The 21,476-nt window shown below is 31.4% G+C and overlaps 7 protein-coding genes across 7 annotated transcripts in view; 2 read left to right on the forward strand and 5 right to left on the reverse strand.

The window, feature by feature from the left end:
- Positions 1–34: 34 nt before the first annotated feature.
- mRpL23 (mitochondrial ribosomal protein L23) lies at positions 35–828 on the reverse strand. Its single transcript, XM_081982803.1, has 3 exons — positions 673–828; positions 334–613; positions 35–275 (listed from the first exon to the last, which is right to left on the reverse strand). Exons 1-3 carry the CDS (start codon positions 684–686, stop codon positions 111–113), a joined length of 459 nt encoding a protein of 152 aa, XP_081838929.1. The 5' UTR covers positions 687–828; the 3' UTR covers positions 35–110.
- A 124-nt stretch (positions 829–952) lies between these two features.
- Positions 953–9,370, forward strand: LOC145731155 (polyamine-transporting ATPase 13A3-like). Its single transcript, XM_081982794.1, has 20 exons — positions 953–1,314; positions 1,445–1,678; positions 1,751–1,985; positions 2,179–2,383; positions 2,711–2,924; positions 3,039–3,150; positions 3,204–3,405; positions 3,470–3,658; positions 3,713–3,922; positions 3,984–4,112; positions 4,177–4,288; positions 5,386–5,555; positions 5,614–5,731; positions 5,790–5,971; positions 6,025–6,219; positions 6,270–6,476; positions 6,538–6,622; positions 8,573–8,840; positions 8,897–9,104; positions 9,161–9,370. The coding sequence occupies exons 1-20, from the start codon at positions 1,293–1,295 to the stop codon at positions 9,308–9,310; spliced, it is 3,447 nt and encodes a 1,148-aa protein (XP_081838920.1). The 5' UTR covers positions 953–1,292; the 3' UTR covers positions 9,311–9,370.
- HDAC11 (Histone deacetylase 11) lies at positions 9,351–11,125 on the reverse strand. Its single transcript, XM_081982800.1, has 8 exons — positions 10,915–11,125; positions 10,689–10,854; positions 10,524–10,634; positions 10,367–10,458; positions 10,140–10,311; positions 9,887–10,092; positions 9,726–9,834; positions 9,351–9,670 (listed from the first exon to the last, which is right to left on the reverse strand). The coding sequence occupies exons 2-8, from the start codon at positions 10,818–10,820 to the stop codon at positions 9,497–9,499; spliced, it is 996 nt and encodes a 331-aa protein (XP_081838926.1). The 5' UTR covers positions 10,821–10,854; positions 10,915–11,125; the 3' UTR covers positions 9,351–9,496.
- Positions 11,126–11,300: 175 nt separating this feature from the next.
- On the forward strand, positions 11,301–14,667 carry LOC145731158 (uncharacterized). Its single transcript, XM_081982798.1, has 12 exons — positions 11,301–11,561; positions 11,629–11,717; positions 11,785–11,962; positions 12,012–12,236; positions 12,283–12,441; positions 12,491–12,637; positions 12,688–12,773; positions 12,829–13,036; positions 13,088–13,544; positions 13,594–13,702; positions 13,755–14,007; positions 14,067–14,667. Exons 1-12 carry the CDS (start codon positions 11,466–11,468, stop codon positions 14,094–14,096), a joined length of 2,037 nt encoding a protein of 678 aa, XP_081838924.1. The 5' UTR covers positions 11,301–11,465; the 3' UTR covers positions 14,097–14,667.
- On the reverse strand, positions 14,362–16,603 carry LOC145731162 (serine/threonine-protein phosphatase PP1-gamma catalytic subunit B-like). Its single transcript, XM_081982801.1, has 7 exons — positions 16,461–16,603; positions 15,616–15,747; positions 15,334–15,564; positions 15,104–15,280; positions 14,904–15,052; positions 14,715–14,849; positions 14,362–14,485 (listed from the first exon to the last, which is right to left on the reverse strand). Exons 1-7 carry the CDS (start codon positions 16,516–16,518, stop codon positions 14,459–14,461), a joined length of 909 nt encoding a protein of 302 aa, XP_081838927.1. The 5' UTR covers positions 16,519–16,603; the 3' UTR covers positions 14,362–14,458.
- Positions 16,604–17,047: 444 nt separating this feature from the next.
- On the reverse strand, positions 17,048–18,662 carry LOC145731160 (RIB43A-like with coiled-coils protein 2). Its single transcript, XM_081982799.1, has 8 exons — positions 18,483–18,662; positions 18,289–18,429; positions 18,071–18,234; positions 17,883–18,019; positions 17,726–17,829; positions 17,445–17,672; positions 17,283–17,389; positions 17,048–17,232 (listed from the first exon to the last, which is right to left on the reverse strand). The coding sequence occupies exons 1-8, from the start codon at positions 18,603–18,605 to the stop codon at positions 17,091–17,093; spliced, it is 1,146 nt and encodes a 381-aa protein (XP_081838925.1). The 5' UTR covers positions 18,606–18,662; the 3' UTR covers positions 17,048–17,090.
- A 199-nt stretch (positions 18,663–18,861) lies between these two features.
- Positions 18,862–21,476, reverse strand: part of Gycalpha99B (guanylate cyclase 1 soluble subunit alpha 2) — a 46,715-nt gene continuing 44,100 nt past the window's right edge. The window contains exon 14 of the mRNA XM_081982797.1: positions 18,862–20,906. Within this exon, the coding sequence (XP_081838923.1) occupies positions 20,702–20,906 (205 nt within the window). The 3' untranslated portion in view covers positions 18,862–20,701. The remainder of the gene's footprint in view (positions 20,907–21,476) is intronic.

Raw genomic sequence — 21,476 nt, forward strand, 5'->3', positions numbered from 1 at the left:
CATACAGGGATAGGTATAATAATCACAAAACAAATTTCAAATACATATTTATTAAGTAAAAATCACAGAACAACCTATTTAAAAATGTCTAATTCTACTCAACAGTTGCTTTAGACTGTGAACCAACCTGGCAAAGAATGTCTATTTTTATTTTTCTCTTTGTACTCATCAAAACTTTGTTTAGACAATTGCAGTGACTTTTCGTATTCATCCTGTTGTTCTTTATTTTTATTGTCAGGAAACAGGTCTGGAAACTCAAATTTCTCATCCTTTTGCTAAAGCAAAATAATTTGTAATTTCCATATTATTGATAACTACCTCAAACTATCTTACCAGGGTAACAAATGCGTATTTCACGTCATCATCCTTTACAATATAACCCTTGCCTTGATCTCTGCGAGTTTTTCCACAGGCTATCCAAGTGCGTATGTGAACTGGCCTAACATTGTAGATCTTTTCTAAATAGTTTTTCATGTCAAATCTGCTCATTTCCATAGAACAAGAAAACTGAATCACATTCTGCGGTTGATCGAACCTAGGTTTCACCAATTTCATCCAAAAATTAGGCAAAAACACCCTGAGCTGTGGGGCCCCTTTTTTGTAAAGTGGATACCTAAAAAATAAAGTGTAATAATGACAACAATTTTTTTATCATTTTATTTTAGTACAAACCATCTCGTTGACATGATTTTATCTAAAGTTATAGAAAATTTTAAAAAAATGTTTTTTTTTTAAGTTCCAAAAAAGTTAGGTTATAATAGAAAATTTTCTTCTAGTCTTCTAGGTTAAACACATAAGCAGTTCTATTTTGACAATTGACATTGACAATCAGCTGATCTAAGTTTTATTTGTTTACTTTTTATTTAATGTGATGATGAAGGAGTGTTAATGCATTTTTATATTTATTTCATAATTATCTCATTTGTTTATCTTGTTTAATTTTAGAGAACAATTTATTTGACCGTACACCATATAGTTAGTTAACTACTTTTTTTATTCGCTTTTATTGTACTGCCAAATTTAGATTTTTATGGTAAGAAATTTGATTTTAGTCTCAATTTTGCTATCTATTGCAATTAATCTGAAAACAATGGAACGATAACGACTGCAGTTAAAGCAAACTTTAGTTTCAAACAAGTTTTTATCATTAGCTTGGCCTAGGTAGTATTGGCAAGTTAGATAACAGCTCAGCCAAGCCAAAGTCAAGTACAAGCAAGTTTATTGAGTCATGTGTAAAACAATGAAAAAATAAAATTTATAATAAATAGCAGTTTATAGTTTGTTGTGCCATCATGGATAACTCAGTCACAAGAGGTAAGTCAATTGTGTAGTTTATTGAGTATTCTAAGAAAATCTACAGTTGGCTTTCTACAAAGCTCTATTTGTAAATCTGTTTTTAAATAATAATTCAATGGAGTAAATGAAAAACTTATGCATGTTCTAGGTGGTTACATCCGTTTGGGTGATCCCACTTCCCAAGATATTTACAATGAAGGAAATGAACAGTTGGTCTGCAGAATTTACAGTTATCAAAAGTCATTCACAAAAACTGTGTTGTATCATGCCTTTGCTATATTGTTTGCAACTATACCATACTTTATATTCAATGCCTATCCAAAAGTGAGGTGCCATTTAAAGTACAAAAAGTGTAGTATACATAATGCACAACTATTTTTAGGTAAGTTCTATTTGAACTGATAAGTAAACTTAGTTGGTTTGTTATCATTCTGAAAATGTTTTTTTTTTTTAGTAAGAGACAGCCATAATAATTACACCCTAGAAAAAGTGCATACAGTAAATGTTAACTTGCCTAATTTGCATATAGTGGGAAAAGTTAAATACTTCTTTCACCAACATACAAGATATGTCTGGGTAAATGAAAGAGGCTCATTTGGAACATTAGCACAGTTGTTGTGGAGCCATAAAACATGTGAAAGTCTTGTTGATAATTTAGATGGATTGAGTGAAGAGGAACATTCAGAGTTGTGAGTAATAATACATTACACCCAGTCATAACATCTTTGTTTTTCCTTGTAATATTTTTCCATGTTTGTGCTTATGTTTGCATAAAGGGTTTATTATTGTTTGTTTAGATTGCAGTGATTCAGCAGTTGCATAAATATTAATTCTTCCTTATCCAGTTTCACATTATGTTGCTTAATAAACTAACTTTTTTAGGTTTAACTTGTATGGGAGAAACAAAATAGAAGTGGAAATTAAGTCTTACTGGAGACTGTTTGTTGAAGAGGTGTTTAATCCTTTCTATGTCTTTCAAGCTTTCTCAGTAGGCTTGTGGTGTATGGACGATTATTTAATATATGCTGGATGTGTTATTATTTTGACATTGTTTTCTAGTATTACTTCTTTGATTCAAACTCGCAAGGTATTTATAACTAACAGGGTTTTTATTTGAAAATTAAAATTATCAACTATTCTGATATTACCATTAAGTAAGTATAGGTTGTTCTCTTTAACTTAAACACAAAAAAAAAACTTTTAATCTTTATTTGTTCTTAATAATGAGAAATTAATAAATTAAATACTTTTGGAAGTTTTAACTGAAACATATTATAAAATAGGAGGATATTATAGAACGTTTCACGTCAAAAAAGTACATTTTTTTGTTTGTCATATCTAAAATGAAAGCCCTGTATAAAAACAATATCTATATTTTTGGTTAAACTCTTTTCTCTGAAAATCATTATTTTAGCAAAGCAAAAACTTGCACGACACTGTCGAATCTTCCAAGTGCCATCAAGTAACAGTATTAAGACGTGTCTTGGGATCGGAAAGTTGCCTAAACATTGATCCAGAAGAATTGGTTCCTGGCGATTTAATAGTTTTACCAGCAGCAGATTACATCATGCCTTGTGACGCTGTATTACTTACCGGCCAGAGTATCGTTAACGAGAGTGTCTTAACTGGTAAAATGTCCAAATAATGAATAAAATAAATCTTAATGGGTTTACTAAAATATAAAATAATTATTGAATTAAAAAACATTGATGTTTTTGTTGGCTTATTAACATTTTTTTTAGGTGAGAGTGTTCCAGTAACTAAAAGTGCTTTATTGTCAAGTTCAGAAATGTATTCAACTAATGCCCAAAAAAGGCATACACTGTATTCTGGAACATACATTCTTCAGACTAGGTATATGTCTATTGTTCTTTTAGAGTTATTTTTCCTATTTTAATGAATTTTAGGTATTATGGTGGCGAAAGTGTTTTAGCTAGGGTGGTCCAAACTGGATTTGACACCACTAAAGGGCAGCTAGTAAAAAGCATTTTATTCCCCACTCCAGTTAATTTACAGTTTCACAAAGATGCGTTCAAGTTTGTTTTTGTTCTTTTTATTATCGCATTTACTGGAATGTTATACTGCCTATATCTTTACATTTCCCGTCATGTGAGTGAATTTAAATTGTGCCTTAAGTGATTTTAAATCTGTATCAAAAAAAAACTGATTTCAGGCATCTATTGAGGAGATGTTACTTCGTTCTTTGGATATTATTACCATCGTGGTACCTCCAGCTTTACCAGCCGCCATGACTATAGGAACAGTTTACAGTCAAAATCGTCTTAAAAAATTAAAAATTTATTGCATCAGTCCACCTCGAATTAATGTCTGCGGAAAAATAAAACTGTCTTGCTTTGACAAAGTATGTTTTAATAATCTACTGAAGTTGATACAGCGAATATACTTTACATTTTAGACTGGTACATTAACTCATGATGGACTTACTATGAATTACGTGGTACCATCCGTAAACGCTACATTTGCTGAGCAAGCAAGCAACATTGGTCAGTTGGAGGTCCGTGGAAAATTTGTTCAAGGAATGGCTTGTTGCCATTCGTTGACTAGAATTGGAGGGAAATTAAACGGAGATCCGTTAGACTTAAACATGTTTGAATTCACTAAGTGGGTAAGAAATTAATTTTATTACCCTACACAACAGAGAATTAATTCTTAAATAATTTTTTCAGCAATTGGAAGAACCGGGAATTGACGAGAACACAAGGTTTGATATGTTGGCACCCACAGTTGTAAGACCCCCGAAAAAACAAATTAACTTGAAATTAACCCACGTGGATAAACGGATTTATGAAGAACAGGTTAGTTACATTTGGTGATTTAAATCTGTGTTATTAATTATGTGTAATGTGGTTCGTATTTTAGGAAACATATCAGATCGGTTTAATAAGGGAATTTCCATTTTCTTCAACTGTTCAGTGTATGTCAGTTATTTGTAATGATTTGGAAAGCCCAAATATGTTTGCTTTTACTAAAGGTAAGATACATTTTTCTTTATATTGTGGTTTTAGTTTATATGGTTTAAGCTTTCTAGATAAAAGTTGATATTTTCCTAGTCAATTGACTGCTGTCGATTTAAGTTTATAGTGTTGCCAGCTGCGAATTTAAATTGTCACCATCACGTGACGTTCTTTTACAATTTAAACTTTTCCAACTTTTAATTCTAGTTTACAGACTTTTCAAAGTTAAAGACGACATTTTCCTGGTCACGTCACTGTTGTTGACAAGTTCTAACTTAACTTTACAGGGTTGCCAGTTGCAAATTCAAAGTGACATGCTTTACAATGTTAACTTTTCCAAAAAGTGAATAATCAGTAACTATACCCTGATTATTATAACTGTAGTTGCACGTCATAACAAAGGTGATTCTATTGCCAACCGAACTTACTGGACAATAACATTGTATAGATACGGAAATTTAAATTACGCGCCTTAAAATATGTTGGCAATAGTGCGCAATGTTGTCGTCTGTTTTTCGATTTTCTTGCTACCGAGGTATTCCGATCACCGATTATCTCACCCGATCGTTATACGTCTCGAAGTGTTCATGTTTGACGTAAATATCAGCGTTTTTGAAATTTGTTGTGACTTGTGATCCTATTGTCCTGTGGTCATTACGTAGCTGTCTGTTATGCCAAAACCGTCGAATACTAGCTCCAAACAACTTTATTCTATTAGATTTATCTGCGAAGCTGACATATGTTTCCATTATTACTCAAAGTTTTCCAGGGTTAGTTAGTCAGTTACTCAGGGTCTCCTAAACACGCTTAAACTAATCTTCCCTCATTCCCAATACCCCAAAAGGTTAATTAAAACAGTAAAAACCACTCAGACTTTTCTGTAAGTGCAATTCAAAATGTAAATAAACACGGTTCTGACATTGCATCTCAAATTTGAAAGTAAAATCATATTCTTCAATTTCGGTTTGTTTTAACATTGACAACGCCGCCCATTTTCACTTTGAATCTGAGTATATGTATCACACACTGTAATATTTGGTAATACAGTTTCAAACTTACTTGATACGACTGTCCACATAAACTGCAATAAAATCATGACAAAGATATATTTTAGGAGCTCCTGAAAAATTATACAACTTATGCTACCCCGAAACAATTCCTCAAGATTTTCAATCACGTCTTAGTTCCTACACAACTCGCGGTTACCGAGTTATAGCATTGGCTTATAAGGAACTACCACCTAAATTCAAATGGAAAGATGCACAAAAAGCAAAACGAGAAATGGTAGGTGTAAACTATAATAGTCCCAATAACTGTACATTCTGTATAATTTGGATTGCAGATAGAATGTGACTTGCATTTTTTGGGTTTGCTGATTTTGCAGAATCCTTTGAAAACCGAAACAGTATCAGTCATTAGACAATTGCACAGAGCCAATATTCGCACAGTTATGATTACAGGTTTTTGCTTTTTTCTTGTTGTGGTTTTTTTGTATAACCGAAAAGTTAATTTGAATAGGTGATAATATAATGACAGCGATTGCAGTCGCACGAGATTGCGAAATGGTAGAAACTTTTGCGGATATTTACATTTTAAGTGTGACTGAACAGGAAAATGTGAACGAAATGCCCAGTTTGGTTATTGAAAAAGCTGGAAGTGGAGTTCAGCCTGAGGTTGCTGTAGTGGATATTTGCAATATGGTAAATTTAGTTTGAAATTAAATTACTTTTTTGTAGTGATTGTTTTATTGTAGAGCGGGCATTTTGCTATTGATGGCAGAACTTGGCTGAAATTGAGGTCTCATTACGAACAGTTAATTCCCAATTTACTGGTTAGAACGAAAATATTTGCTCGTTTTCAACCCGACCAGAAAACGCAGCTAATCACTTCCTTGCAGGAATTAGACTATATTGTTTCAATGGTTGGAGATGGTGCAAATGACTGTGGTGTAAGCATATTTTCAGGATTTTTTTCTGCATTTAAAATGCATTTTTACAGGCTCTAAAAGCGGCGCATGTTGGCGTCTCTCTTTCACAAGCGGAGGCTAGCGTAGCCGCTCCTTTTACCTCGGGAATTCCAAATATATCCTGTTTGATTTGGTTGATATTGGAGGGACGATGTTCTCTAGTTACCAGTTTTTCCATTTTTAAATATATGGCTCTCTATAGTTTAATCCAGTTTTTCTCAATATTAATCCTTTATACGGTTAGTGTTTTTTTTTTAATAATTGCAAATGTATTGAATCATAAGTGTTGGGTTCTTTCAGTGTGGTTCTATGATGGGTGACTACCAATTTTTGTTTATTGACCTGGTGATAACAACGTCTTTGGCTGTTACTATGGGACGTCAAGGTTTGTGATTTTTTTGTTGTTTTATGGCTTAAACTATAGTAGATTTATACTATCATTATTAATGCTTTTTTCCATTATAGGAGTGATTTTTTTCAAATACCCCAGTTTTTGGTACTATTTTTAATAGTCATCACTTTTTAAAGATTAATCCGTACTTATTTACGAGCTTAGTTTTTATTGACTAAAAGTGTAATAGAAAGCTAACAAATTTAGTTCACACAGTCCTGAACAGATAGTTCAGGACTTTCTTAGAGACTTGCAATTTAAAAAATAAATTATAATAGTATACCCATATAATAGTATGTATAATAAAAATGTTCTCAGACAGATTAGGACCTTTTTAAAGGCTTCTGGGAATATTAAAAGATGTTTTGTGTTCAGAATTTTCTTAGAGACTTCTGACAATTTTAAAAAAAGTCTCAGGCAGTTCATGACCTTCATAGAGGCTTCTTGCAATTTTAAACTAATTCTTAGACTGTTTAAGACCTTTTTCAATGCTTCTGACAACTTAAAAAAAAATATTAGGCAGGTCACCTTTTCAAAGGCATTTAAAAAAATTCTTTGAGTGTTCAGAATTTTCTTAGAGGTTTGTGACAATTTAAAACAAATTCAGAAGCTTCTGGGAATTTAAAAAAATAATTTAAACAGTTCAGGATCTTTTTAAAGGCTTCAGATAACTTTAAAAAAACATTTTTTAGTTAAAAACTACACACTACAAAATATGTTATTTGAAAGATGCAGAAAATTCAGATTGATGAAGGAGAGGAGTTTTAACTAATCCGTACTTATTTACGAGCTTAATTTTTATTGACTAAAAGTGTAATAGTAAACTAAAAAATTTAATTCACATAGTCCTGAGCTGTCTGTTCTTTCTTAGAGGCTTCTGGCAATTTAAAAAATAAAATATAATAGTATACCTAAATAATAGTATAATAAAAAAATTCTTATACAGATTAGGACCTTTTTAAAGGCTTCTAGAAGTTTTAAAAGATGTTTTGTGCGTTCAGAATTTTCTTAGAAACTCGTGACAATTTTAAAACAATTCTTAGACAGCTCAAGCCTTTTTTAAATGGTTTTGACAATTTAAAAAAAATCTTACACAGTTCAAGACCTTTTTATTTAAAAAAAAAAAATTCTTAGGCAGTTTAAGATTTTTTTAAAGGGTTCTGGCAATTTTAAAATAATTCTTAGACAGCTTCAGTTTCTGGTAAGTTTAAAAGATTCTTTGAGTGTTCAGAATTTTTTTAGAGGCTTCTGACAATTTAAAAAAAAATCTGAGTGGTTGCAAGACCTCCTTAGAGACTTCTAGCTATATTAAAAAAATTCCTAGACAGTTCAGGATCTTTTTAAAGGCTTCTGGCAATTTTAAAATATTTCTTAGACAGTTCAAGAAATTTTTCAATGCTTCTGACTACTTAAAAAAAATTCTTAGGCAGGTCAGGACCTTTTTAAAGGCTTCTGGCACTTTTGAAAGATTCTTTGAGTGTTCAGAATTTTCTTAGAGGCTTTTGACAATTTAAAACAAATTCTTAGTGGGTGTAAGACCTTCTTAGAGCCTTCTGTTTCTATTTAAAGGCTCCTGACAACTTAAAAAAAATATATTTTAGTTAATAACTACACAACAAAATATGTTATTTGAAAGATGCAGAGAATTCAGATTGATGAAGGAGAGGAGTTTTAATTTTTGTATAATATTTGGAAGAATTGGGCTTTGCAACTTTCAGCATTAAACATAAATCATGGGTTTTGGAGTGAATTATTAAGATTTATTATTTTGCAAGTTTTAATTTTAAATTTTAGCATGGAATTAATATTCCATGCCTTTTATACAGGAAAGTACTGAAATAATTCAGGTTAATGGTATCTTCTGGTAATATTATTTAAACTGTTATGCATATCTTAAATATTGTAAGGCTTTTGTATTTTTTGAAAGAAAAAACATTATTGCAGGTCCTTCAAGAGTGCTACCATCAAAACGTCCAATGTCCAGCCTTGTTTCAGCTAAAAACTTATTTCCATTGTTGCTTCAAATAGTAGGTTGCGCAGGTTTTCAACTAGCTGCCCTGTACTACTTATACACACAAGAATGGTTTGAACCAATCAAAAACAACGGTCACGAAGAAGTCATTAAATCTTGGGAAAATACAGTTTTGTTCACAGTTTCTTGTTTCCAATATGTTATCTTGGCTTGGCATTTATCTAAAGGGAAACCGTATAGGTAATTGCTAGTTAAAATCATTGTTATAACAGAATTTTTTTGATAAACTCTTTCAGGGAATCAGTATTTAAAAATTTGTGGTTTATTATCAATGTCATCACTTTAACGGCTTTTACTACATGGATGTTGATTTATCCTTGTAAAGCTCTAGCCGAACTAATGGAGTTGATGTTAGTGCCACATAAAGCAATAGAGCAAAGACGTTTCAGATTTTTCTTGTTGCTCTTCCCTATAGCTCATTTTATTACCGCTGGAATTATTGAGGTGAGATCTTGGTCATTAGAGCTTGTGTGGTACTTAGTTTAAGTTGATATTTTTAGGTATTTATGTCTGACAGAACTTGGTTAAAAAGGATGTTCCAGTGCATTTGGTGCAAAAAGCAACCAAAAAATAAATATAAACGTTTGCTCAAAGACCAAAACTTTATAGAGTATTTAAATTCACTGCAAACCACTACCAGTTACAGGTGACTTATTTGTGTTCATTCAAAAGCACCCAAACTATATAATATATATTTTTATATGCGTTTATTTTTATTAGTTTTATTTCTCTTACCTAAACAAATCCGGTAAAACAATTACAGCCCCACAACGTCTATTTTGTCATAATGAATGAAAAGTTAATTTTTCTTGGTAATGATAAACTAACACACTAACTTAAAAGTAAAACTCTTGTGAGTTATTAATTAATCCTAATTCGTACAGATTCAGTATAGAGTTAGCAATAACCCTTGCTGTTTTTCTTTGATAACCACCACTAGTAAGCATTGCGATTGGGATCTTTCTGGAAATGGCTTGATGGAAAATAAATTCGTCTCTTGATATTATGCCCTACAAAAATGATTCTTATTTGTTTTGCTATTGTTAATTAACATGCAAAAAGTACCTCTTCAGACACTGACAATCCCCCAAGTCGATCTCCCACAAGAACATCTGTACCTGCATTGTAAATTAATATATCAGGACAAAACTCGGTGAGAGCCTCGAAAAAATGTCTACAATTTTAAATATGGTTTAATCAACGTGGTAATCTTTTGAAAAACATACTTTTTCACTGATCTTAAATAGGTTTCATCATCAGTATAGTAATCTAAGGGAACATTTTTGGCGATAGCTTGTTTGGCTTTAATATCTTTTGGATAAATCCATTTGTTATAAACATCCATAATGTAAACGCTGTCATTGTCTTTAAAGTCTCTTTCGTATCCATTGCCTTGATGAGCATCTAAATCCACAATCATAACTTTTTGTACCTATAAATAATTTTATTAACATGTTTCTGTTCTGTTTATTCTCATACCTGCTTAGGAAAGTGATAAAATAGAAAATGTATTAGTAAAGTTATATCAGCGTAGGCACAAAATCCTCCTCCTTTCGATGAAGAACAGTGGTGAAATCCTCCACCGATATTTATTGACCATCCTCGGTCTAAGGCAAGTTTCCCAGCTAATATTGATCCACCAGTCTGAAATCTGTACACAGAAGATATCAAAACTTTGATCTGTATTTCCCTTACGGCGGATTTACCGCATTGGTCGTAAGTAGGCCTTTTGAATTAGGCAGTTTGGCACTAAAACTAAAGGAGCTACTTCTGCTATTTTAGCAACCTTGAAACTACACTAAAACAGTTTCGAATGCTTTTATTAGTGTAGATGTCTCATGGCAATAAGTTCTTCTGCTTTACCTTTAGGCTTTTAAGGTACTTTTTCTTATGAACCATCAGTAAGTGTTCCTTCTTTGCTTCGTTTGGCACTACAACAGTCTTTTTGGATATCATTCCGCTTTCGGATAATATCTACAATGCACAGGTCATAAAACACTAATGTAAAACTGTTTGAAGATAACTTACATTAAATATGTTCTCCCATTTTTTAGTGTCAAATGGATGAAGCCGTTCAAGCCCTCCAAACCTGACATTATATTCCTTCCGGTAGATTATAGGCAGTTGTTCCTTGGTGATATTTATGTACAAAGTATGCATCTTGTATTAAGAGTTACCATTCAGTTATTCCAACCTGAAACGCACTAAAAACAGTTATTTTCCCACTAAAAAACAATAATTTTACTTTTACTACCTGCCGAGCTTAAATTTTGTTTTTCCTGTTTATTACGACTGCAATATTGATTTATATTACCTTGGTATAAATTAACCACCAACATGCTTATTATAGTTTTACTGTATGAATAACTCAGAATCTTATTAAACTAGCAGAATTATTTTTTTGTGTTTGATTTTCATCAAAATTTATTTGAACAATCAGTCTGGATGTGGGAATTGGGTTAACTTTACGTCGGGGTTTTCAGTTGGGCGCATGGCTGGCAATCAAACCAAGTTCGTTGCCAGAAAAACTGGATATTCTTTAATTGTGACTCTGAATTTGCGCTTTATTCGAAAATGCGATTTCCAATAAAGTAAACTTTTGATCAAAAATTTTGATGTTTTTGTTACAGTTTACCAACTATCCGATTCAGTGCTTTTTACAGCACAGTATTATATTAAATACACCGGATATTTCTTGTACATCTGCAATATAATCAGTGGGAAATTATTCATTTTTAAGCATGACTTTTGAACTAAAACATGTTACTGAGATAAAATTAACATATTGTATCATCAATATTTGAGATGGATGGTCAAATAAGCATACATTGCTCGCTCTTAATAATTGTTTATAGGATATTCTTGCTGTTTTCTTTCGTTGTTGGAATATTAAGTAGTGAGGTAATTTTTAATACTAGCGCTGTGTTGTAAATGAAGAAAGTTAAAAAGTTAGTAAGTTCTATTTTAGTATGAAAAAGTAATAATTGGTAAGCCAATCTATCGTTGTGGAGAAAGCGGAAACATTGAAGAAGTAAAAACACAAACCACATTGGTTAGGTAAGTATTGTTTTTGTATTGTATTCTTAATACAAAATTTAAAAAAATAAGTAAATACATCTTTTAGGCTGCCGCCAAACACAAACATCTTGTACAGCGTGAATACAGAAGGAGTTTCAACCTGTACAGCAAAGGAAAATTGCACTAGAATGACTTGGAAAATTATTCGTGACTTTGAAATTTACCTTAACACGTTTTACTATAACACAGGTATTTCTGGAGTCATTGAATTTCCTAACAGTTTGGTAATTATTAAAAGACTATAAATGGTTTTAGAGTAAAATATTCTTGCAGGTTGTACCAGGGTTCAACTATCTGCTACATGTTAGCCTGAAACAAGTTAATGGCACATTGCAAAAGAAAACATACAATTTAACTATTGAAAATGATGTAGATTTAAAGGAACTTGTTCGTGGAGAACTTGATTTACTCTTAGCAAACAACCATACTGTTTACAGGACTATGCCATTGATAATAAACGCTGAAGTACGATTGTGTGGAAATATTAATTTTCATTATGTAAGTCATTTTAATAACAATCTGTGCAGTCTTATGAGTCACTTAGTTTTCTTGGTTTATAGTCACTGAAGAAAAGAGAGTCAAACTTCCCGAAAAGAGTTCTACATTGTTTCTAGAAGCAAATTACACTTTAATCAAATTTCCGGAAAAAATTGTAATTTATTGCCAAGTTTTAAATTACGATAATGGAAAAATTGTTGTGGAAGTAACTTGATTGATTCTAGGAGTTATACAAATTAATCACAGTTTTGCAGAATTTTGTTGAAGTTGACATGGTCGAACCACCAGAAAACCAAAATTCTTTTGCAGTGTATTTACCTTTTACCTACACCACAGTAAAAATTGGGTCAAATGTATTAATTACCCCGTATATTTACGGTACAATTGATGCAAACTATAAGGTAATTAACAACACCCAAGAAATGTTTAGTAAATAAGAAAACCATTGCAGTTAGAATGGGTCTGTTTGGAAAATGCTTGTAAAAGTCAGACAGAGAAACAATTTTATTTGGAAAGTGGTTTCCATGAAGAAGGAAAGTGCGTTACAGATATACAATTTTTTATTAAACTTATTTCTACTGAAATATTCTAGTTATACGATAATTCTCACAGTAACAGCAGGAGAGGTTATTAAAAGTGCCACAGGCTTGCTTATGGTTTTATCCGAATCTCCTTCAATCGAATACCAACTGTCTCATTCATATTCTGTGGAAGTAATTGTCACAATTTCTGATTTGAGAACTTACTGTAAAGTGCAGTGGATCCACAATGAAAACCATTCAATTGATTTGCTTACTTTAGTATGTAATTTAACTGTCAGTTAACAAATTTAAACAGTGCATCATTTTCAGCCTGATTTGTCAGTAACATCTTTAGATAAAACGTTTTTAGAAGATTTGGTGGAATTTGGTGAACTTACAGTGACTAAACAGTTTACTGTAAGGCTTCCTACACCATCAAATACTTGGGAAGGTTTAGAATCCGGTTACTATCACTTGAATTTATCAGTATCCTGTCCACTTATTGAGGAAATAACTGATGAGAATGTTTACAAGGAAGTTCCAGAAAACTTTCAATTCTATTTTTCCCAGTGTCAGTTTTTCGTGCCGCCTTTTCCAAAATTAAGTGAATTAGAAGTTATTTCTGAAGGTAATGTGGCTCTTTTGAGTGAATACACTTTCAGTATTGAAAATAGGGATCAGTCGAGTTTACTTTACAAATATGGGTTTATTTTAAATGACATGGACGTAATTTTTGCCTATGGCCTTAACTTGCGAACATCAAAAACTATTCTTCCTTTTAACGCTGGTAAGTAGTACAATGCTGCTCAAATGTATGAGTCTCATATATTTCATAGAAGCAGGAGTGCAAACTTTTATTGAGTTTTGTGATTATCTTACTCACACTTGTGGTAGAAAACTGGGTTTTATAGTGAAGCCTGATATGTTCTACAATATATCTGAGAGGTATTGGTTAGTACCAATTTAAATTGCATTATAATTAACAGCTTTGTTTCAGTGTGATTTTGATCCAGTTTAAGCAAAAGTTGGTTGAAAAAGATTACTACAAAGTGTTTTCTTATATTTTCATTACACTTCATTCAGTTGGTTACATAAACGAAACTGAAAAGTACACTGATTTGTTTTCTCAAGAGTTGCTAACTGAACTTACTCAACTGGTACAAGGCAATGAAGAAGAAAAGCTGCTCAAATTTAAAAATAATTTGATGATATTTTATGACCGTATTCTGTTATCAGCAGAATTTATTTCAGTAAGTAATATCCATATTAATAAAATAACAAAAGTTACTATTTTTTACTTTGATTTTAGTATTTGTCCAATATAAGTTATAAAAATTGATTCACAGGCATACCAAAAATACAGTGATGGCTTTTTGGCAGCTAAATGTTTTGAAACTATCCAATAAAAGACTAAATTACAAACCAAGCTGATGGGTACTAGCATAAAACAAGGACTGTTACAGAAACAATGTTTACAGAAACCCAAACTGATTAAATTGAAAAGTGAAATAAATAAATGTGACAACCATTAAATTCCAAACATTTCCCTGTCTATTACATTATTTCACCAAAACAGAGCTTCGTACATTAAAAATGTAAACAAAAACATACAATATTGTTTATTCATTAATTCTGGCACATACATACAAATCTTATCCTATAATAATGATCACATTTGAAACTAGAGGAGTTTTATAAAAACTACTTTTTCTTTCTCGGTGTCAGAATCTGCAAAAAAATATCTGATGTTAATTAAACTTTATATGAAAAAATACGTTTTTTTGACAAAACAATATGCAATAAAAATGTCATTATCTATCACGTAGCTGCAATAAACTTATTAATTATAAACTTAATCTAATAATAAGATCCGCAACAGTGTTGTGAGGAATTAAACGTTATCTACAATTTGTCTATTTATTTACATTGGTTAATTTATCTACAATTAAAATATTACCTGAAAGGAGCAAAGTAAATCCTCATTTACAGACATAAGAGCACCAGCATTGTCGAAAGTCCCACAGTAATTTGGGGCTGAGAATAGGGTTATTAACTTTCTCTGAGCAAAAAACTCGTAACCATCTTCCACAACCTGTAAATTTACCATTTACTGGATATTTGGTTTCTGTAGAGTGTTTTTTTTTACCTGATGTCCTCGGCAGATTAAGTCAAAATCGTGTTTATGCAGAAATTTGTTTACTACATCAGGACCAAACGAAAATGACACTCCTCTGTCATTTTCTGTCCATCCAAATTCTGCGGTAGGATCTGACCATAACAGGTCGCATAGAAGTCCTAAAAGTGTTTTTTTAATGGAAAGTTATTTTAAAATTAGTGAGTAAATACCATGCACTGGTACATCAGTAGGTCTTGGTATATTCCTAATTTGTCCTATATGTAACAGGTCAGGGCTCAAACCACCATGACAGCAGAAAATTTTATCGTCAATTATAGCAGCAACAGGAAGCACGTTAAACAAATCAGTGAACGTTTTGAATAGTTTAGTGCTATATCTTCTTTTACCTGTATTTTACTAAACTATTCAAACTATTTTTTTCTGGTTTACAGCTACTTACATTCATCAAAAAATCCGTACAGTTTACAAACCTGGGCTGCCTCGTGATTTCCCCTTAATAAGAAAAAGTTCTCAGGATATTTGATTTTATACGCTAAAAGTAGGCACATAGTTTCGAGTGACTGTTTTCCTCGATCGACATAGTCGCCCAGAAACAAATAGTTTGATTCTGGTGGAAAACCACCAAACTGGAACAGTTTTAACAGATCGTTGTATTGGCCATGCAAATCTCCTAAAAATATTTTCAGCTAAAATGATTGAATGCATAATAATTGCCTCTTACCACCAACTTTGATTGGAGCCTCCAATTCCAAAAGCATTGGTTGGGACATAAATATATCGTGGGCTTTAAGGCACAAATTTCGAATGTCGGCCTCTGGCAAGTTTATCATTTTGATCTTTTTGGAGTCCCGAACTATAGATTCAAAAGGTATAGTTATGATGTGTATCTTAGATTTTTTACGTTTTCAGAAAGTATGACATCTTACAACCAAAATGTACAGAATTGAACTGTGAATTACAAGAATACGGGGCTTATACCCAAATTTAAAATGTGTTTTTGTTTTTAATTTACATGGTCTGAAAAGCCTTATCTAAAAGGTTTTTTCCTACAACTATATTGATAAACTGTCGTCTAGAATCTTTTATTGCTATATTTTTAAATTTTTAAATTATCAGACTGTAAAGTTTACAAAATATGTTCACGTAGACATATTTTGACGTCTGAAACTATGATAATGGTTGTAAATTGCAATTCAAAAGTAACTGATATCTTATCTGCATTAAGCTGGTGATATATTGTTTCAATCGTAAAATCTCAATCATATATAAGTCTTTTGAAGCAGGTTAATTAATGTGGGGATTTGGGTCAATTAAGTTTCTCTTAGTCACTCCTCCTTTGTCTTTATAAAGTTTTGATTTATTGCAATTTTTATATTGTCAGTTTAATTTATTGACATTATAGAAAAAAAATGTAGGTAACTGTAGTAGTTATGAAAATAACATTTTAATATTAAGTGGCAATTAAGTGCTAAAGATCAATTATTTTTGAGTTAATTAAAGATAAACCAATTTATATTTTTTTGGAGTGAATTTAAAATTAGTTACAAAAAAGCAAACTCAGCTTACCTTCTTGGGCAGTGAGTTTTTTGATTATTCCATCAACATCTAATTTGCACTGAGCCATGGTACGGACTCTAGTTTTAATTAAAAGCGATCTTAAGTCCGCCACTATTTACAAAATCGACTAGACTTTAGATACAGTGACAACACTACTACAGTTTTGTGGATAAATAATCAGCAAATCGAGATAAGATAACGCTTTAAGTTATTCCATGTTGTAGATGTGTTATGTTGGCAAAATTCGATTTTATTAATAATTATATCAGCAACAAGCTGTCACTTTTTTAATGCGATATAATTATTACAAAATTACAAGATATCGAGACCTACTGCAACTTGAAATGTATGATCTACTTAGATTGTGAACACTGCACTTAAATTTTATAAATAACTATTTATTTTTTAAATGTGAAGGTTAAAGAAAACTATTCCATTGAATAGTTTCAAGCATTTAGATTTAACAGCATTGATTACACTGTTAAAATATAATTTTATTACCAACTGTTGTGCTAAGGCAATATTAAGAAATGTGACGTGAATTTAAAATACAGTCAAAAACATAACCCACAACATTCAAATAGAAATAAAAATAATTTGAGTAAAAAAGGGTATAATTAGATGAAATATTTCATAATATTATCTAGACGTTTTGTTGAATTGATCGAAATACTCATCAGTTGCTCTGTTCGCATACACAATTTTGTTCAAGAAGTTATTCCTGGATTTCTGCTCTTCAGCCAGTCGTAAGTTTTCTTCTGCTATTTTCTTCTTTTCCTCCCTGCAAAATACAAAAGTCAAGTACGGTACAAGCATATGATATAAGATTACCTTTGCTTTCTTTGTATTTCAATATCCATTAAGTAAATAGACTTTTGTGTTCCATCCATGTAATCATCAAATTCTCTTTGAGTGCGATTCTCCAGTTCTTTTCTTTTCTGAAATTTTTTATTTCTGACATTACCTTTCCTGGCTTAGATTAAATATTCTTACTCTAGCCTCCTCAGCTTGCTGCAACTGTTCTTTTCTAATTTGCATTTTTTCACTTTCTGTCATCCCTTTGTATGAATAAGCAATTTTTTTTCCAGGGCCCATATTGCTTTGGGACACATCCGGGTTTTCAGTCATTAAATCGCTTGTTAATGTGTTGTAAATTTCTGCGGTATTATCGTCTAATTGTTGTTGCTTTTTAGTCATGTCAATTTGGCATTTTTCTTCAGCCTGAAATAAAAAAAAATATTCCTTGTTCTTTACGCAAAATAAAGTACCATAACCAATGCTAGATTGTATTTAGTTGTTGCTTCTTCCAATTTTTTTCTGCACGTTTTTTCAATTGCGTCTAGTTCAATTGCTCTTTGGTCTCTAGCAATAACGGCAGCTAAATAAAGATAAAACGTCATTTAGATCAAATCAATATTTAATAAATTGTACCTTTATAAGCTTCTTCTGCCATTTTTCGTTCTTTTTCCGCCTGTTCCTTCTCAAGTAGTTGTTGATTCAGCCATGCCTTTATTTGTTCCCTTTGCAGTTTTAGCCTTTGATCGCTTATAAGATCTTCCCCTTCAAACCTGTTTTACCAAAATGACATCAATAAATGAATATTAAAAATTATAAATTACTTTTGAGCTGAAGAGGGACCCAGTCTGGGGTCATCATCATTGAGCCTACATGGCAATTGCTTTTTCATTAAATGTGGATCATTTAGGTCGAATTCCCTTCTATCTTCTGGTTTTTGAAAATTTTTACGAAAGTTGTCAATTTCTTGTTGAAGTTTCAGTTTTTCCTGTTTAATAGTTAAGTGGTTGTACTTTTATCGATATAATTTTTTTAATATTACCTCTCGCTCTTTTTGTGCCAAAGCTACAGCTATCTGGTCTGCTTTCTTCAACTCATCTTCATAAATTCTGTTGATTCTTTCTTGTTCTTGTTCTAGTCGTCTTTTTTCTTCTACTTGCGATTTAAGTGCTTCAGCATCTATCTGTAAAATACAATTTTCTAATTACCTACATCTTGTTTTAAGCACAGGATTACCCCAATTAATCGTGCTCTGGGATTAAAAAATCGTTTTTTTCTCTCTTCTTCCTGAATTTTCCGACGCTCCAAATAAGCAGCCTCTCGACGATCTTTTTCAGTCATTAATTGGAATTTTAACATTTTGGTTTTCTGCTATCTTACTGGAAGTACAATATTATTCTCAATCAGTGACTTTGAAAGCTAAAAATTCGTGTTAAAACAGCGGTATCTATAGTTACATCGATTTATTTTCCTGTTAGCGTTTGGTTGATAATAGGTTGAAGGAAGTTTAGTACAAAATTTTTAAAATAGATGGCAACAAATGTTATATTAGAATTTTCAGAAAAATTATATGAGTTTGTAAATTTCTCAACCAATATCAGTAAAACCACTATGCTTAAGCAGATCGTATAATATATTCCAAACTTAGTATTATTATGTACAATGAGCAGTGAATTAGACAAAATTATTGCATTTATAACAAAGTAAAACATCTAAAACAGTCTAATCACTACAATAATTTAAAAAATACTAATAAAGTGCATTTTATAGTAACATTTATTGTATTATTTATTTAATTGCTTTCTCAATCAAACTTTACAGAATACGATATGACGAAACAACATTTTTGAACTCTGATGTGTTAACAAGTGTCTATGAAGCTCAAAAGCCAATTTTCCCATGGTATTACAGATTTGTTCGTCATTTAAAAACGTCAGCACAATTAAATACCACGATAAAAAATTAAATGAGTTCGAATTTGATAATAAGCTCCTTAAATCTAATTTTCCAATTTATGGATTTAGAAATATCGCTTTTCATATTTATAATCTACAATTGTTCACAAGTTATTAATATTAGTTGTACATACAGCTAGATTATTATGTATATAACTTGTTTAGGTAAGTAGCAATGTAATTTTAAGTTTATTACAATGCACGAAAGAATTAAAATTTGCAAAATATGTTTGTTACCAGATTTTAGACAATAAAAAAAGGATTTTTTGTCATCATATATTACTTTACTATTTGATTCCTCAATTATCACATTTTCCTTCATTGCAGTTCTTTGCCATATTTTTAGTATCAGTAACGTAAAACGAAATAAGGTAGGTACATTAAAATGATGAAACACAACTTTTTACAACAAATGAGTTATAGATCACACAGTAAGTTCTTATAAGATTTACTTTATTAGTTTACCAAATGTTTGAATAGAAGATGCACATAAACTGTTTTTTATTTTCAAAAATGGTCAACTTTTAACCAGAAAATCCATCTACATCAACGACTGATTAAAGTAGAGTAAACCAATCGTTGTTCCTGCTGATGTAGATGGATTTTCCAGATGATTTTTTACTTAGTACAAAAATTACCATTTTTGCGAATATGTTACTATTTCGGAGAATTAGCAAAATGCATCAAACAGTACGAATAACTTTAGTTTCTTTACATCGTTTGTACTGAACTTACAACCAATGCTTAAAAGTAATAAAATTATGTACTAATGCTAAGTCCTGATTACGTCTTTGGTCTTTCATTCATAATATTTGTATAATTACCAGTATTAACAATATTTACATTGCTTTTCCGAATTTTTAGTCATTATATTACAACAGAGCATAAACAGGTGTAGGAATAGCAAAATTATTCATTGTTCATTATTAATATAAATATTTTAACTTAATTCTCCCCAAAAATAATGTAATGGCACCTTTAACTTGTTGAAACGGTTGAAAGCAAGATAGTTAAAATCAGTCGATACTATTAACAAACAATGGACAATTTTAAAACTTTTACACCTGTATATACAGGGTGGATCAAACTGGTGATGCGTGTTTTTGGTGTTCAAATTTCAAAATACAACCACAAGAGAACACGAGTCAATTGTGCCAAATGTGATACTGAAATGTCTATAAACACTCCTTAAAATACAGTCACCAGTTTGGTTCACCCTGTAATATTAAGTGTACCTACGTAATTGTTTAGGAATATAAATATGTAAATTTAGCTAAATATATCATATTTAGAAGTAAAGCGTTTTTTGTCCACATGTTTATTTATACATACTTATCACCAACAAAAATATAAAAATTATAAATAAAACTAAGAACAGTATAAATTAGTTGCAGGCTAAGCACAATTTTCAAGCTGATATCACTTTTTATTGCTTCTGCAAGTTTTTAACTAGAATAACATATTTTTACATTTATTTGGTTAAAGATCTTTTCCTTCTCATTAATCCTGAACATTTTCCATATTTAGTCCAATATCCCTAAGACCGGCTTTGATATGGTCTGCTAGGGGCATGTCGTCAGCCACATCTGGATGTTTGTACTTCGTAAGAAAATGGCAGGTCCCTGGAATACTTGCCGGAAAATCCTTAGGGAGACACGAACGGTCCCTGGCCTCAAATGAAAATCCAGGAGTTTCCAACAATCTCCTGGAAATTTTACAAACTGGTGTAAACTAATTTGATAAAAGCTTGCTTACATTAAACGACCCTCTTCATACTATTTTGGAAAGTTTACGTTACAGCTCCATGTTTCAGTTGGTTAATACTACCTCGTTAATGATATTTAGCCTTTATGACCGTAATCTAATATAGCTTGGAGTCACGAAACAGGCTTTTAATAATCATGCCAGGACCCCAATTCATCCGCGAGTAATGTTTTGAATAACTAATGAGACTAAGGTTGCTGCTGCATCTAAATATTAAAATTCCAAGGTTCGTAGTTTCGTTCAGATAAATATTTAAGTAATAAATACACTAACTTGGGAAAGTGAGAAAATTTCCGTTAAACTGTATTTGAATGGTGGTTAGGTGTAAAGAGAAAACGCTTTAAAGAGTCAGTGAAACTAATTAAACTTCTATTTCCATCTCTGAGCAATCTTTATATAAAAATAAATAAAAGTTTATGCAGTGTATATGTGAAAAACTTTATTGAAAATATTAGTTTACACTTTTCCTAAGTAGGTAATATGTAGTCAAACTGGAGCACCCTTTACTCAA

The sequence above is a fragment of the Ips typographus genome, linkage group LG6 (assembly GCF_016097725.1).
Source record: "Ips typographus isolate SLU linkage group LG6, UJ_Ityp_2.0, whole genome shotgun sequence".
NCBI classification, from domain to species: domain Eukaryota; kingdom Metazoa; phylum Arthropoda; class Insecta; order Coleoptera; family Curculionidae; genus Ips; species Ips typographus.

Coding starts and splice junctions, on each gene's coding strand:
- HDAC11 (XM_081982800.1), bottom strand. CDS start 10,820: ATGCATACTTTGTACATAAATATCACCAAGGAACAACTGCCTATAATC. Junction 10,312..10,366: donor GCCTACTTACGACCAATGCG/GTAAATCCGCCG, acceptor TTCTGTGTACAG/ATTTCAGACTGGTGGATCAA. Junction 9,835..9,886: donor TATTTAAGATCAGTGAAAAA/GTATGTTTTTCA, acceptor TTAAAATTGTAG/ACATTTTTTCGAGGCTCTCA.
- LOC145731155 (XM_081982794.1), top strand. CDS start 1,293: ATGGATAACTCAGTCACAAGAG. Junction 4,289..5,385: donor TATGTTTGCTTTTACTAAAG/GTAAGATACATT, acceptor GATATATTTTAG/GAGCTCCTGAAAAATTATAC. Junction 5,732..5,789: donor TCGCACAGTTATGATTACAG/GTTTTTGCTTTT, acceptor TAATTTGAATAG/GTGATAATATAATGACAGCG.
- LOC145731162 (XM_081982801.1), bottom strand. CDS start 16,518: ATGGCTCAGTGCAAATTAGATGTTGATGGAATAATCAAAAAACTCACT. Junction 14,850..14,903: donor TAATCTGCCGAGGACATCAG/GTAAAAAAAAAC, acceptor GTAAATTTACAG/GTTGTGGAAGATGGTTACGA. Junction 14,486..14,714: donor ATTTACTTTGCTCCTTTCAG/GTAATATTTTAA, acceptor ATTTTTTTGCAG/ATTCTGACACCGAGAAAGAA.
- LOC145731160 (XM_081982799.1), bottom strand. CDS start 18,605: ATGTTAAAATTCCAATTAATGACTGAAAAAGATCGTCGAGAGGCTGCT. Junction 18,020..18,070: donor GGTCCCTCTTCAGCTCAAAA/GTAATTTATAAT, acceptor TTGGTAAAACAG/GTTTGAAGGGGAAGATCTTA. Junction 17,233..17,282: donor GAAATACAAAGAAAGCAAAG/GTAATCTTATAT, acceptor TGTATTTTGCAG/GGAGGAAAAGAAGAAAATAG.
- mRpL23 (XM_081982803.1), bottom strand. Junction 276..333: donor AATACGCATTTGTTACCCTG/GTAAGATAGTTT, acceptor ATTTTGCTTTAG/CAAAAGGATGAGAAATTTGA.
- LOC145731158 (XM_081982798.1), top strand. CDS start 11,466: ATGGATGGTCAAATAAGCATACATTGCTCGCTCTTAATAATTGTTTAT. Junction 11,963..12,011: donor TTGAATTTCCTAACAGTTTG/GTAATTATTAAA, acceptor ATATTCTTGCAG/GTTGTACCAGGGTTCAACTA. Junction 12,638..12,687: donor CAATTGATGCAAACTATAAG/GTAATTAACAAC, acceptor AAACCATTGCAG/TTAGAATGGGTCTGTTTGGA.